The following is a 16197-nucleotide window of genomic DNA, read 5'->3' as shown; positions in this document are numbered from 1 at the left end:
CTCATTTCAATACGTGCAAATAACACCGGAGCACCGAGACACAATCTGCTTGGCAGCGCAGTTAGTGGAGCATTTCACCCTCTGCGCGTGCTTTGTGAATTAGACGGTATCTGTTTGCTCCATTTTTACTGATTTAGCGGCCGCAAAAGCCACGCAATCCTTTTGTGAATTCGGCCCTCAGTTACAATGTTGCAATATTGTGCACGCACAGCCCTTCACCACCTGGATCCTAAAATAAACACCTGTTTTATTACATAATCATGCTTCTGTGTTGCGCCATTCATTAAGATCCTATGTTTCTGTCATTCAAATAACAAGACTTGTGGTTTAATACTCTTAATTATAACAGCCAACTTATTGAAAAATGTCGGGTTTATATCGGGCTCGGGCCCATAATTACAGTTAATTGGACGGGACGGGCCGGTCCCGGACATAACGTGCACGGGCTCGGGCCGGGTCGGGCTGGATTTTTTGGGCCCGATCTTAAGCTCTAATCTGAGGTGACCCCTGCTTTTATTCCCATGTGTGGCTATTGTGGATGCCTGGGAAAAGTAGTCCTTTTTACACAGAGATTACACCATAGGGCCATTACAAAGTCCCCTCTTTAGAACCTAACAACTGATGTGACATATAACATGCACATTGATAGCACTATAGAAACAATAACAATGGTACTGACATGGCAATACTAATCATTTACTGTCTCTGTTATATAGTGGCTGATCTCATCCTCTGCTCAGTGGGTAAAAAGCTCCCTGACCTCATTGTTTTCCTAATTTACAGACATTTTCAGTCGCTAAACTTCTTTTTTGAGTTAGCTGCTAACTGCAATCAGCTGCTTTTTAAATCTCCCATGGCGGGTCACATGTATAACACACCGTCAAAATGTCACACCCGTGTTGCTGTTGCGTTTATACAGACATCGTTTCAGCACTGGTATTACCTTTGATGCCGGCCTAAAGGCGAGACAACTCTGTCCCCCATTCTGCAATTGTACCTTTTACACAACACAGCCATGAGGACTAAGGGCATGAATTTCCTGCCTTGAAGAGGCAGTTTAAAAGGGAGCAGGACATGGACACTTTGACTAAAACAGAAGAAGGCAAAGCTGCAGTGTCATAGTCTGATCAACCATGTGCCATTTTTGTCATATTGCAGCTTTTTCCTCACATATCTGGCATTTCCGTTTAGATTTTTTACATGTGCCTGAAATGCACAGAAAATGTGATCCTGTAATGTGATAAGCTGAATGTCCTCTAGGATAATGCAGACTTCTAAGTTGATACTTTATTCGCATTGTGTTAGAGTGTCCTTAGTAACACAGAGTATACGTGACTGTGAAGGGCTTGGTGTAAAGCATTATGAAATAGGTTTGCCCTTCATGTGATAATTAAGGCTCATGTGAAGTCATTTAAATAAATGTTAAAGTAACACTCCAACCTGAGCAGTGACAGCCTATGAAAAAGGTTCAAATGCCTGCGGTGTGAGCACAGCTAGCTCTATTCTCACAAAGGCTAATGCTAGCTGAGTTTAAGCCAGCTTTTTTATGGCTCAGCGCTAAAGAGGAAGCTCCCGGGCATTTTGTCTCCATCCTGCCATCCTCTCATCAGCAGTAAAAGCCCTCCATTTACAGTGCTGAGAGGGAATGCAGTGTGCCACAGGGCAGCGGTTACACAGACAGATTACCTGCAAATCCCACCCGGGAGGAATGGAGAGCAGCCACATCAGCAGACTGCACCCCCCCACACATACATACACACACACACACACACCCCTCGGAGTAAGACTATAACCACACCAGGCCACATAGGGCCAAGCCACTTCATTCCTGATGCAGGAGGGAAGAGGGTGGTGGTGCTGCTGTCTGACTGGCTAATGTGAAATGTGAGTGGGCTACCAGGGGAGCAGAGAGTCCCCATAAGGTTGGAGGTGATGGAAAGTCATAATAACGACTGAATCAAATGACAAAGGTTGTAATGTTAGGGCTGGAACATCTGCATGCTGCAAACTGGGTGTGAGAGACACAACAATCTGATATAACACATGGGCTCTTCTTACTGAACTCAGAGAGGAAGTTATTGTGTCTGTTTTAGCACCTGTGTGGTCTTGTGATGTTACAAACTAAATTTCCATCAGACAACTTGTTAAAGCTGCACTATGTTTTTATATTACAAATAGATGTAATGACACGTAATGTTAAGGGTGTTGCTTGTGGTGATAAACTCACAAAGAAGTATCACCATCTCTACTGTTTCCTTCAGTTTGATTGACCATTTTAGTCAACACATTCTCAGCCCGACCTTCTCACATATTGATGTTTAGTCATGGACTTTCCACATTGAGATATGTATGCAAGGTACCCTGGGTGCGTTGGTTGTTGATGTTGTGGGATGCCGCGTCAAATTCAGCCTGTTACATGCCTTGTATGTCCCCAAAATACACTTGTTTTCACAGGAAATTTAAAGTTTGCATACAGTATCTTTAAAAAAATGCACTACATTGGTACAACACTTGAAATTGACATTTTTTTCCTTTAACAACCAACGCACATGATTAAGTTTTGCCAACACACACGGTTGGGTTTAGGCAACAAAAGCATGTGGTTGGGTTCAAGAGAAAAGAACAGGGTTTGGCTTTACAATCACACAGGAAGTGAACACAGGCCTCCCGGTTGAAAGTTGGTGGTTGCTGGACCCCTCCTGCCTGCCCTAGTCGGACTTCTCACCCCTTTACTCTGGACACTTTGGATACGTTGCCAGGCTATCACAGGGCTGACACATAGAGACAGACAACCAGTCACACTCACATTCACACCTATGGAAAATTTAGAGTCAGAGATTGTGGGAGGAAGCTGGAGCACCCACAGAAAACCCACGCTGACATGGGGACAACATGCAAACTCCACACAGAACCAGAATCCCTCTTGCTTTGAGGCAACAATGCTAACCACTCATACGTGCTATATCGTAGGCAACTGGACTTGCTTGCGTTTCTTGAAGACGTTACACCTCTCATCCAAGAGGCTTCTTCAGTTCTAAATGACTGGTACGGAGCCACAGGCTTTAAACTGTGTGTGGGTGTGAACCCTTACCCTTACCGTCGACCAGAGTTGGGCCGTCAGTGAGCGTCTGTCGCCCTACTTTTTGCGGTGTGTCCCACACCGTCGGCACTTCGGCGGCTTTTCGGCAGATTGAGCATGTTGAATCGGCGGCGGAGCTTGTCGGTGAGAGAGATCACTCTGACTGGCTGTTCAGGTTTTATTTCCTCACCCCTATAGCAAGTGAATCTCCCTGAAGTGAAACCGGGGCTAACTGGTGCTTCCTCCTCAGGCTCCACTTCACTCAGCTGCCTGACAGACCCGCTGCTTCTTCCCTCTTTAACCTGAATAACAAACTGGAGCTAGCTGGGAGCAGCTAGCAGAGCCTTAGCCGCAGCATGACCGGAGGGAAGCACAGCCAGTTAGCCTCCGCTAGTCTCTGAGGGGAACTGCCCATTGGTCCGACAGCCCATTGGTCTGACATCCCATTGTTCCGACCATATTAAACCCATTGTTCCGAAGTCCGTTCCGAAATCATCATGATGCCCTGTGGTTAAGGTCTGGTTAGGTTTAGGCACAAAACCACTTGGTTAGGGTCAGGAAAAGATCATGGTGTGGGTTAAAATGAAAAAGAAAGCCTGCTTCACCTCAAGCCTTTCCCAGCTGACCCAGAGCCGGTCGCGGCACACCATCAAGGCAGAAATACACCCGCCGGGAGCCATTCAGCACCACGGACCTTTGGACTAATGGGATGTTGGACCAATGGGCTGTCGGACCAATGACATGGACCCGTCTCTGAGCTAGCCCCGGCTCTCCGTTTTAATCCAACCGGAGAGCCGGGGCTAGCTGGGAGCAGCTAGCGGAGCGTTAGCCGTAGCATGACCGGAGAGAAGCACAGCCAGTTAGCCTCCGCTAGCTGGAAGCAGCTAGCAGAGCGTTAGCTGCAGCATGACGGAGGGATGCACAGCCAGTTAGCCTCCGCTAGTCTCTGAGCTCTCCGTTTGGATCCAACTGGAGCAATGAGCCCTGGTTTGTTATTCATATTAAAGTGGGAAGAAGCAAAGGGTTTATCAGGCAGCTGAGTGAAGTGGAGCCTGCGGAGGAAACACCGGGACCGTCTGGATGTAATAGTCCGTGGAGGTGCTGCGGTGCTCAGCTGCACAGATAGGAAACCCCTCGGCTGACAGGATGTACCACTCTCTCACTCCGCTCTCTCTCACGCAGGCACAGAACGTACGTGCTACTTGGCCATCGGATGTAGTCTGTGTAGTGTGTTCAAATGCAACTGACACACGGCGACGTGACGCGACGTGACGTAGATGACGCAACAGTTGGCTTTCGTCGCCGCTATTTCTTTGATGTCGGGTTGGTGTGTCCGCACCTTTAAGGTCACAATGTGAGTCGTTGACCTATCTGGCCATCATGTGTGTCGTTGGGGTCAGGTGGGACCAGGTGTGAAGTCTTTTGGGAAGGGATCCCAAGAGTGCGTTGTAGGTGGGTGATAAGTCGTCCGCCTCCTCTGTTTAACGATGGTCATTCCAGTTTGACGCAGATGGCTTCTTTCATGCCTCTTTCAAACCATCTTTCCTCCCTGGCCAAGATATGCACATTGCTGTCCTCTAAGGAGTGTCCCTTCTCCTGTAGATGTAAGTGGACAGCCGAGTCTTGACCCGAGGAGCTGGCTCTCCTGTGCTGTGCCATGCAGTTGTGGAATGGTTGTTTTGTCTCCCCAATGTAGAAATCTGTGCATTCATGGCTGCACTGAACTGCATACACTACATTACTCTGCTTATGTCTGGGTGTTTTGTCCTTAGGGTGGACAAGTTTCTGTCTCAGTGTGTTACTGGGTTTAACGTGCACAGGGATGTGGTGTTTGTTGAAAGTCCTCCTGAGTTTTTCAGACACTCCTGCGACATAAAGAATGAAGATGTTTCGTGTCTCGTCCTGTCTGCTCTGGGTCTTTTTGAGGTTTTTGCAAAGGCCCAGTTGGGGTAGGCAGAAGATGACTGTGTGTAGGTTTTCTGTACACCTCAATGTGTAGATTTCTGTCCTCTTCAATGTGCACTGCACAGTCTTATAAGGTAGACTGTCTCCTCTGACATCCTCCCGTGTGAATTTGATGGTGGGGTCCACTGCATTAATGTGTTCCGTGAGGGTTTCCACTTCCTTAGTTTTGATATGAACCCAGTTGTCATCCACATATCTGAACCAGTGGCTAGGAGCCTGCAACTTCATACCAGTCATTTAGAACTGAAGAGGCTTCTTCGATGAGAGGCGAAACGTCTTCAAGAAATGCAAGCAAGTCCAGTTGCCTTCGATATAGCACTTAGATTACCATGACCAGGATGTCTGATAATCTTCACCGACAAAATGCTAACCACTGCACCACCGTGCCGCCAGCAGTTCCAGCAGCTTACCATTATATGATCAGGCCATAATTATAATTCATTCATCTACTCAGAGGGAGAAATTCAAAGAATATGCCTCAGTCTGGATCACCATCATCCTGCAAATGCATCCTAAAATATCCAGAATATCCCCAAAATATCACTAGCCTTTTTCTTTTCTTTTTTTTTTTTTTTTTTGGTTTACACAAGAAAAGTTTATTTGTAACCTGAAAATATCTTGCAAAAAACAGAAAAACATCTTGGTATAACAAGAAACTTTCTCACATTATTACCTGATACTGATTTTTATTTGCTGCAGCAACACACCTCTGTATTTAGCAATAAAAGCGGGTGGCACAAATCTGATGCCAAGTGGGGCTGATTGCAAAATCAATTTGACTGGTTATTTGCCCAGTATTGTTGTTCTCATTTGTTCGTGGCTGTTTTCACAAACAACTTTGAGCTACTGTAAGGTACGTCCTCACCATGTCTCTTTTACTAAACCTAACCACAGTAACTTTTATTGTCCAAACCTAACCTCTATAACTTTACGTTAATTACGTAACTGTATGTTAAAGACGTGACGTAATTTGTGGGGTGCTAATTTGTAGGATATCATATGGACTATGACAATACATTGTTTGTTCATGTTGGCAGAAGTAAGTATTTCTCTTACAGGTATGTTCACTCTGAACAATGTAGATTATCTTCTACAGCAAGTTTGAAAGTCTGCCTTTTTAAGAAAAAACAAACATCTGGTAGAAATAATAAGATATAACTTGGTGTGGTTCTCCAGGAAAAAAAGGCTAACTGCTAGCCTGAAGACAGTTTATTTGTATCCTTTGTGTTTTATTGGTAGGGGCTTGTCCCTGGTCAAGACCTGTGCCTGTAAGTCTGTGAGGCATCTTTCTGAGAGGATTACCAAAACATGAAAGAAACAGGACAGCAAGATGAAATTGGGCTTGCTCAGCAGAGCAAATGTAGCTACCCAAACTGACAGTGCATACAGACGAGGAACGAAGCAGTGTGACAGCAAGTTGAGGAGAACAGGTATATTTAAAATGTGTCACAAACCGTATGGAAAATGTGAAATAGTGAATTATGTCAAAATATAAATCTGGATAGTTATCTAGTTTTGCATCTGTGAAAAGTAGTTTTTGTCCCACCAGTTTTTAAAAACTTAAAAAAGACACTTTGTTCTGCTGATATACTGTAGTCTGCCAGATACTGTCATCTACCAGCCACAGAGAGCAGTTTTCAGAGATATATAAAATTGAGAAGCCTGCTAATGTTACCTGAATGATGTGCACATTGCAAATTAAAAAAAACAAGGACTGACTAAGGTTTAGATTTGTTAGCCATTGAGCAAATTGTGGTATTTTCAACCTGCAACTAGATCCAAATCTGCACTAACTGTCAAAGCCTGTTTACACAAACAGATATTATTACTGACATGTCATTACTATGCTGTTTTGGGTCAGTGGAGCACCTACTTCTAGGCATGAATCCTAAAGTTTAGCCTTTTATCATGCTAAACCCTCTGTGCCGGCAAGCTCCGGGCCATGGGTGGAGGAATTATGTTTTCAGGTTGTCTGTTCTTCCTATTGTTGTTGTCTACCTGTTGTTCCTATTGTCCTATTTTTCCCATATGCTAACTATGAAAATATTTCACATAAATAGGATATAATGATATAGTGATGATATTTTATATCTGAAGGTCAAAAGTCAACTTCACTGTGACATCTGTTCTCAAAAAACATGTTTCTTGCCATTATTCAACATCATATCTCAGGAAGAGAAGGGGAAACATTTGGTCAGATACTGAATCTGTGACACTCATCTTGGGTGTCCACCTTGAAACAGTGCTGATTGTGTAGATCTTCTGTGCTGTTGGGGGGAAGATGTGTGTGAAGCACCCATGTTTTCACAGACATGGATGTAAACTGTAACTGCAACTTGATGGATTTGCTGAGGCGTTGTTTGATATTCAAACCACCACAAACAAATGAACTAAGCTCCATAAATAACACATTTGAGTCTGTGGTTGCTTAGACTTCAAGGAAACTGTAAAAAACATGGGACAAACCTTTCTACAAAAAATCAGACAATAAAATCACATTAGTCCAGACAATGTTTGTATCATGTGCAGTGACCTGCTCTGTTCAGACATAGTTTGTGTGGGTTGAGGGGAAAATGGTGATCAGATGGCCATTTGCTGTTACATAATCATAATGAAACATAAAACATAACCTTAAACATGATACATACTGTATAAATTCACTTCTTTCAACATAAATTGTTATTCTTAATAAAATGCATTATATAAAGTCAGATTCAGCAGAGACATTTATAACTTTAAATCTTTGTGCTACAAGAGTTTTGGAAGGTACAACAGCAGTTTCACTCTCTTGGGTAGAGTTCAGCTCAGTAACTACTCTAAGTAGGTGATGTAGTGGTTGTGAGCTGTTATTGCTCGACAGGGACAACTAACAGGAGGATCTGCAAGGTTCTGTTGAAGGAATCTGGGGACACAGAAAATCACACAATGACGTCATCTCTCATGTCATATATAAGGTAAAACAAATAATAAATAGGGCTAATTTAAACCACAATTAACCATCTGGTTTCTTTAACTTTCACTCAGGAGTAACAATCAGCCTATTTTATAGGCCTCTGCTCGGAAATTGCATACCCATAATGAAATGAGTATATCTCTGCAACCACAAGGTCTATCTGAATACTTCTGGTGTCATGGTAAAGGGAACACTTGTGAGATTTGTTAAGATGTGTAAATATCAGTATATGTGTTATATGTGAAGAGTAAATGAAGATGGCACACAGCACAAATGAAACATTTTGAGGTTTGCCTAAACAAAAAAGCATTTTCAGGATGAGTATCCCTTTGGAATGATGCAGCTGCAGCTCTAAACCTCTATCACATCATAGTACAATATGTGAACATTAACTCTGCAAAGGTTGATTCTGATAAAGTGAAGCAGAACAATATTAGAGAGGTTTTAGTACAGACAATTCAGGCGAGCTGTCCAAAATTGCACCATGTTTGCATGTGATTTTTGTCATGTACAATCCTATATCTTTCATTATTGGTTTCTGTAAATCCCTAATGATGTTTAGGATATACACATACAACTGTCCGTTTCATTTTTTTTCCTTTTTCCCACTCCAAACTGACCAATACACACCTGCTACATGTGAAACAGATTTTTTCTTCTGTGCTTTGGAGGCTCGTATCTCTGCGACGGATTGGTCGATTTGAGTGACTGATAGCTCGTTTGATTTGTTAGAGCCAATAGAATGACGCTATACCCACCAAAACGAGATTGACAGCACTTTAAGCCAATCAGAGTCAGCAGAACGCCGTTGTGGGGGAGATGTCGGCTGCTGTGAGTGGTAATTTTATGCTTATCCCCGGAACCTGAAGCCTATCATGTTCACCTGGATTCATTTGAATGCAGGACAACATGTCGGTCTACCGGAATGTACAGTGATTTAACGGCAGAATGAGCTTTTCACGGCAAAAACAACAAAGGTAAGAGAAATTTTACAACTATAGCTTGGCAAAACGATTTCTGTTGTTGTCGTTCTTTGGCCTCTATCTCTCTGATGCTTTGGTGTAGAGTGCTTTGGCACATATGTGTGGAAACAGCGGGGTCTCTGCTTTCATTTGAGATGAATGGCTGTGTTTTGCATAACGTGGCGTCAAGTTAGAGCCTGAAATATACCGAGTGGGTCGGGATATCGGTGCTGTATGGAGTTTGATTTGTTGTTATTTATTTAGTTGTTGTTTGAGCTGTGTTTGGGGCATGTAAAAAAAAAGCCTTGTAGCCCAGGTTCTGCTGTTTAATTTGATGTGCAACATCACTATATTCTTCGTGATCAGTGCATTGTTTCACACTGTGCTTGCAAAGTCGCTCTCAAAGTCCCCCAGTTGGGGGGACTTTGAGAGCGACTGGTTAATCACTATCAACTGTTATGAAATTTTATCAGCCATATCACCCAGTTTTAATGTAAACTCAAGATAACCCTGATGGAATCATCAGAAGATGTTTTTTTCAGACATAACAACCACTGTAGCCTATTTAGTTGTGTGGCACTGTCCATGATGAGTAAACTGACTTTTATGTGAGAATGAGTGAAGTATTCCTTTAAATCTGGTCTACATGACAATAAAAGTTCAGCATGACCTGATATACCAAAAATGATCCATCTTTTTTGGTCATATGTGTTGAATGTGACATTCCACTGTATCAGCAGCTACTTATTACCTACCTAAAGCCCTCTGAAGCCACTTTGGTCTGCGGTTAAAGTAAATGAAGATATAGTAGGCAGGGATGCCAGTGAGGGAAATGGCAAATCCAATCCCTGTGTTGATGGGATCCGAGTACAGAGAAAGGAAGACCATGAAGAAACAAGTGAAGCAGAACACCACTGGGATGAAAAGCGGGACCTGTGAACAAGTCATGAGTGACATCTGTTATTACTATCCATATACTGTACAGATACAAAGCAGATACAAAGATATGCACTAATATTTACGCAAAGACAAGTTTTTGTGAAACATGAACAATAGCTATAAGAACGAAATGAGTTACTGTGGAATTAGGGCTGGGCGACATGCCTTAAAAATAATATTGTAAAATGTTTAGGCTATATCGCTATACACAATGTATGTCATGATATTTTTAAATCTTTAATGTACTATCGACTAATACTAAATTATTTAGTGAACTACCATTACAGTAAAGTTGATAAAGCAGCTACTGCCATAATAAAGTTAAAAAAAAGTATTGTTATAATTTAATAAATCAAAGCGTAACCACTGGTGCTTTTATTTTTAAGCATGCAGCTCAGGCAGAAAGTGTTGATGTTGTTGCTGTGAACTTGAAGCTTCTGGTCAACAGTTAGATGTTAGCAGTTAGCAGAAAGTTAAACTATTGCCATTGCGTCTATAAACGTAAGGATTTATTCACCGTGGGCTGGAAACACAGAAACAGCTCTCCACTTAAATATTAATTGTATTTGCAAGTCACACTGGTGCTCCATGGTCACAGAATGTGACTAAATGGTTGTGGTGTGGAGCCCTGCGGATACAAAGACACACGTTTCCTCTGCTCACACTGTTGTTAATCTCAATAAGTTTAACTGTTACTGTGGCGTTGTTACAGGTAAGGATTTAGTCAACCTGAGCTGTAAAAAAAACCTAAAAGCTCTCCAGCCCATACATCAATAATATTTGCAAGCCACAGTAGTGCTCTGTGGCTGCAAAACGCAACTAATTATAATAGCAGTCTGGAGCCCTGCAGATACAAAAACACACTCAGGGGAAAAATATCTGGATGGGCGGAGGTGTGTGACGCATCATGTTTGTGAATCTTTTCTTATGTGCGTGAGCCACAGGAGAGAGCGAGAGAACTGAAACGCCAAAGTGAGTGTCATGCAGATGGCTTAAAGAATGATGTAACCATTTCTACTTGATGTCAGTGATATAGTTATATTTTACGTCACACAAGGAACAAGCCGTGGTGTATCGCCCACCCTTATGTGCAATACAATGACAGTGCAACCTAATTGGCATAAAAAATTAGCATTTTAAGTATCTATGTCAAAACTTTATGATTCTTTACGTTTCAACAATGCTGTGGTTAACATGTGGTTAGTTTTAGGAACAAACACCACTTGATTATAGTTTGGAAAAGATCATGTTTTTGCTTAAAATACTTTGGTATTGGTGGCACTATCCCAGCTGAAAACGCAGCCATGTCCTTTATGGCACTATCCCCGGTGAAGAAAAAGCAACGAGTTGCTAAAAAAACCAGGACAAGTCATCAAAACAACTAGTTTTATTTTCTGTTGGTCTTGAACTGTTGTCTAAAGCTTGTCAGGCTTCTAACCCCTGTCATGCAATCCACCATCCCCTCCACCTCCAGATGAAAAAGTCAGCTCATATACTACATCACTATAGAAACGTTGATATCATACATAAGAAACATGCAGATGTAGCGTATTTGTGGTTTGCAAAAACGTACAATCCCAACATTTTCTTCTGATGACCAGGCTGGATGGTGAGTGACTTGTATTTCAGTGTAGCAAAGATTCAGACAGGATTCAGAACAACTACAGTTGTGTACAGGTGTGTAAGCACTGACCTTAAAGGGGCGGGGAAGATCAGGTTTTGTGTAGCGGAGGTAGATTAAACCCAGCACCACCACACCGATGAACAGCCACCGCAGGAAGCTCATGAAGTTCAACAGGCTGTAGATGTCTCCAACAAACAGCTGCAGTATGGTCATAGGGTACTGCACACAAACACACACACACACACACAAGAAGTTAAAAACAATTTGTAGCTAATGATAGTTGCAGTGGTTTGTGTTACCAGTCTTATTTCTTGTGCTTATTTTTACCACAGCTAAAGTAAAAATTATCATGTGACTGCCAGGCAGGTGTCCATTAAAACCTATTATTAGGACACCTAAAGCACAAATCAATTGTTTAACCATATGTCAGCATGTAACGTACCGTACATGTAGGTAACCATAGCAACAATAATATGCTTCACGATAGATTACCAGCAGATGATAATTAACATGTAAAGTGGTGTCATTAGTTTCAAGATCAGTATTGATGTTGTTGTTATAGATTTTTGCTCAATGTGAATTGCTGTTGTTGTTGTTGTTGTTATATCCAATGGGAACATCAGTGATATTTAGTGTTGTAATGAACAGTTATTGATTGTTGTCATTATTGAACATATTGCAGTAAACTGACCAGTATGAGGACAGCAGCCAGTGGAGTGTGTCTGCGAACGTGGACCATAGACAAAACCTCAGGGAGCTGTCCTTCACGGGATGCCACATAGAACATTCTGGTGAACAGACACACACACCCACACACACATATGTACACATAGAGAAATCTGAACAAGATTGACAATAAGAATTTAGTTAATATTAACTTTTTTCATTGATGATGTGACTAAAACAAGCCCATTTGAATCTTTGATAACCCCACCTTGACATTATGAGATTATTTACTGTATCAGCAGAATTGCAATCAAAGATGTGATGACCCGAATTTAAACTGGGAACTTGGATATAAGATAGGGCTGTCAGAAGGTCTGTGCTCTGTTTGCTAATTTTCATTAAAACTATCCCATGTACGAAGGTTCAAAGACTAACAGAGAGATTCAGGAAACTGCCTGCCATGAGGGTACAAACTCCAAGAGATCCAAGCAGAGTGCAAAATTGACTTGTGCAACTTGCTCTAATCACTATACACACTGCAAATTCTAGCAGTAGTAGTAATAGTGATTGCTGCTGAGGCTACTGTCAAAGAAACTCAACACTTGCTGTACAGATATCTTACAATCACAGCCTTCCCATGGCTCATATGGCATAGCTAATCCCTCCATTTCCTGGCAGGCTTTTAAAATGAAAGATCAGCAGGAAGTGTTAATTTTTATTGGAATGTGCTTAACAGCTTTCAGAAAAAATGCTCAAGTAAAAGTGACTTGAAATATCTAATGAATGAAAACAGGTTTTCCTCAGTCACAGTAAAGTTAGAAGGTGTAACTCTGCTGTTGTACTGATGGACTTAATGCTGTCTTAGTACTGTGGGAAAGTACATTTCTGCCCTTCACTGATTTTTTTTCACTGATGGTGAATAGTCTTTACTGGTGACTCACCTTTATTTGGTCCTTTAGGCCACATGCACAACTATTATTTGAGACTCAGTCATTAATTGAATATTAATTAAATTAATATTTGAGAATTTACAATCAATACCATAAACTGTCATTATTCTTTCTATAGCTCTCCACAACTCAACCAATCACAGTGCTATATACCACTGAATATTGAATATGAAGTATGTTGTCATTGGGGCAGCTCACCCCAGAATGTACTGTAGTGCTAATTATCAGTCTAGATTGTTTTGGTGTGAGTTGGAGGTATCAGCCCTAGATGTGTCTGCCTTTAAAAAAAATGGAACAGGGTGGCACTCAGCTTATGTTGCTCAAAGCACCCAAATAGAAATAAAAAAAACTTCAAAAACTCAACAGCAATGTCTTTTTCCAGAAATCACGACAATCCCACAGATCTTGTTGTGAGCAGTTTCATGTAGGCACACTTTTCTTTCTACCGAACTGCATCCACTAACCATATCACCGTACAGAACAAAGTGTGCATCTACTCATGGACAACAGGTTAGTGCTTCTGACAGTGTGTGATGTAAACATTAATTGCATCCTCCTCAGCTGAGCTGTAATGTTAGCTAGCTCAGTGGTGCTAGGTGAGCTAGCAGTAGATGTATGCTTCCTTCTGCACAATGATATAGTTGGTGGGTGTAGTTTGGTAGAGAGAAAATAGTTCTGACATGAAACTGCTCATAACAAGGTCTGTGGATTATCTTCAGTAATCTGGTCATGATTTCTGGAAAGAGACATTGATGCTGAGTTTTTCAAATGTAATTTTTTTTCACACTTTGTGCACCACAAGCAGAGTAGCATCTAGTTCCATTATATTGGAAGGCAGACATCTCTACGGGTGATACCTCCAACACTGAGCAACTTACACCAAAACAATGTAGACTGATAAATAGCACTACAGGGAAGAGGAACACTACCGTATTTTTGTTGTGGGGGTGAACTCTCAAAGAGGAAGCATCTGTACCTTGATAAGGCAAAGAGACAGCCATTCATGGAGCCGTAGCAGGACAAGGCCACAAACACTGGTACTGCTATCGAGAAGTTCCCCATCAGCTTCTCTGCAAATGTCTATGACGAGTAGAATCAGAGGGAGACACGGACAGGAAGTAGAGTGAGCAAGAGTATTGGACCGGCATGCTGTACATCAGCAGTGTATCTACTCACAAAACCATGAGAAGATACAATATTCACTTATTTCATGTCATGATTTATAACATTATTCTTATCATTCTTATTATCTTCTTTCCTATGGGTATCAACAAAGTTGGCCTGGAAACAAAAATTCTGTCCTGGCAGTTTTCCTTTGGAACGGCTCACTGCTACACCTTGTCCATCTTATTTGTAGCCTTTTCATTTCAATTGCTTTGCTCTTTCTGCCTGGATTTCATTTATTTCCCACTTCGCATCCTTTTCTTGATCTCAAACATTACATGACGGCTTGAACACTTGAAGAATGGGGTTGGGTGACGATGGCTGGTACCACTGCACCTACCCAGAGACCGCTGATAAACTGAGACGGCCCACTTTAGATTAATTGAGGCGGTGGAGAGATGACCATGCCCACTTAGGAGACAGGAAGTGTTTACCATTTTGTACCACTAGCCCAATTTGTAATGCAGTATCTTTCAGATAGAGTGCCGAAGTCACGCCCCTTCCGGTGAAGCTCATGGGACCTTAGATCGGAAAAAATATGAATGGCAGTGAATGAGGAGAGAAATATTATCTTTTGGTCCCGTTTGAGTTGTGACATGAAATCCAAATATGTCGTTAATGAATTTAAAACATAAATTTTAAGGTCAAGAAAGTCATACTTTGTGGTAAAACTGTTGAGATATAAGCTTTTGAAAAAAACGTAATTAGAAAAACTACACAGGAGGTGGTCGCGTATGTGATGTCATAGCTTTCGCTCGCTTCCTGCAGCTTGGAGTGACTGCAACCTGGCACAAAACACACACACATCTTCAATCATATATCGATTAATCATCAAACAGTGGAATTTCAGCGGGGAGGCCAAGCTGCAGGAAGCGAGCGAAAGCTATGACATCACATACGCGACCTCCTCCTGTGTACTCTTGAGTCTTTCTAATTAAAAGGCTTATATCTCAACAGTTTTACCACAAAGTATGACTTTCTTGACCTTAAAATTTATGTTTTAAATTCATTAACAACATGTTTAGATTTCATGTCGCAACTCAAACGGGAACAAAAGATAATATTCCTCTCCTCATTCACTGCCATTCATATTTTTTCCGATCTAAGGTCCCATGAGCTCTACCGGAAGGGGCGTGACTTCGTGACTTCAAGTGGGTTGCAGCAAGCAGGTCTCTTTTTTTCCCATTTTTCTTTCTTTTTTTCCACCATTGCAGGTGGTGGCCTGGCAGCAAACCTGGCATTTGCCAGAATTGCCCGTTAGCCAGTCTGAGCGTAGGTATCAAGATAGCTAGCTTATCTGTTGGGAAAATCTGACTTCATTAGTTTTTCACTTTTAGGCTTCCATTACCGAATAAAGAATCCGTCACTATATTAAATGAGTTCAATGCTTGGGAAATACACTTATCTGCTTTTTTTTTTCTTAGAGTGAGAGATAAAGTAGCTTGTTGCTAGTAGCAAGTTTGTAAAGAAATTAGGGATGTCATGATACCAAAAATTCAATAGTCGGTGCTGATACCAGTAAAATTACACGATTCTCGATACCAAAGTCGATTCCACGGTAAAAAAAAAAAAAATTCCAAAGATTCCATGTACTTAAACAAGAAATACTTTATTAAATATTTGCATATAAAATAACATTTCTATCAACAGATCGGAGTAGGAGGAAGGTTCCTGTAAAGTTGCCGGGCTCTGGATATAATGTAATTGTTGCGTGACCATTTTGACCGGGGCAACGTAGTGGCGTAGGGACGCTGTTAGCTGTTAGCTGATAGCGGTGTCTGTAATAACTCACTAAATTCACAAAGTGGCCCGTGAAAAAAATATTTTTTCCAGCGGATGTCTTAGTTACAACACGATTGAGCTAACTGGAGTAGTTTCATGTCGTATCCGACAAC

At 41.7% G+C, this 16197-nt stretch overlaps 1 protein-coding gene across 1 annotated transcript in view; it reads right to left on the bottom strand.

Annotated features, from left to right (window-relative positions):
* Positions 1-6240: 6240 nt before the first annotated feature.
* slc7a11 (solute carrier family 7 member 11) overlaps positions 6241-16197 on the bottom strand; it is a 46833-nt gene continuing 36876 nt past the window's right edge. The window contains exons 8-12 of the mRNA XM_050042987.1: positions 14115-14218; positions 12214-12310; positions 11592-11741; positions 9715-9892; positions 6241-7946 (exon numbers count right to left, since the gene is read on the bottom strand). Of these exons, the coding sequence (XP_049898944.1) occupies positions 7891-7946; positions 9715-9892; positions 11592-11741; positions 12214-12310; positions 14115-14218 (585 nt within the window). The 3' untranslated portion in view covers positions 6241-7890. The remainder of the gene's footprint in view (positions 7947-9714; positions 9893-11591; positions 11742-12213; positions 12311-14114; positions 14219-16197) is intronic.

The sequence above is a fragment of the Epinephelus moara genome, chromosome 4 (assembly GCF_006386435.1).
Source record: "Epinephelus moara isolate mb chromosome 4, YSFRI_EMoa_1.0, whole genome shotgun sequence".
In the NCBI taxonomy this organism is placed as follows: Eukaryota; Metazoa; Chordata; class Actinopteri; order Perciformes; family Serranidae; genus Epinephelus; species Epinephelus moara.
The sequence above is the reverse complement of the archived record's forward strand: the minus strand, read 5'-3'. Positions and strand labels throughout refer to the sequence as shown.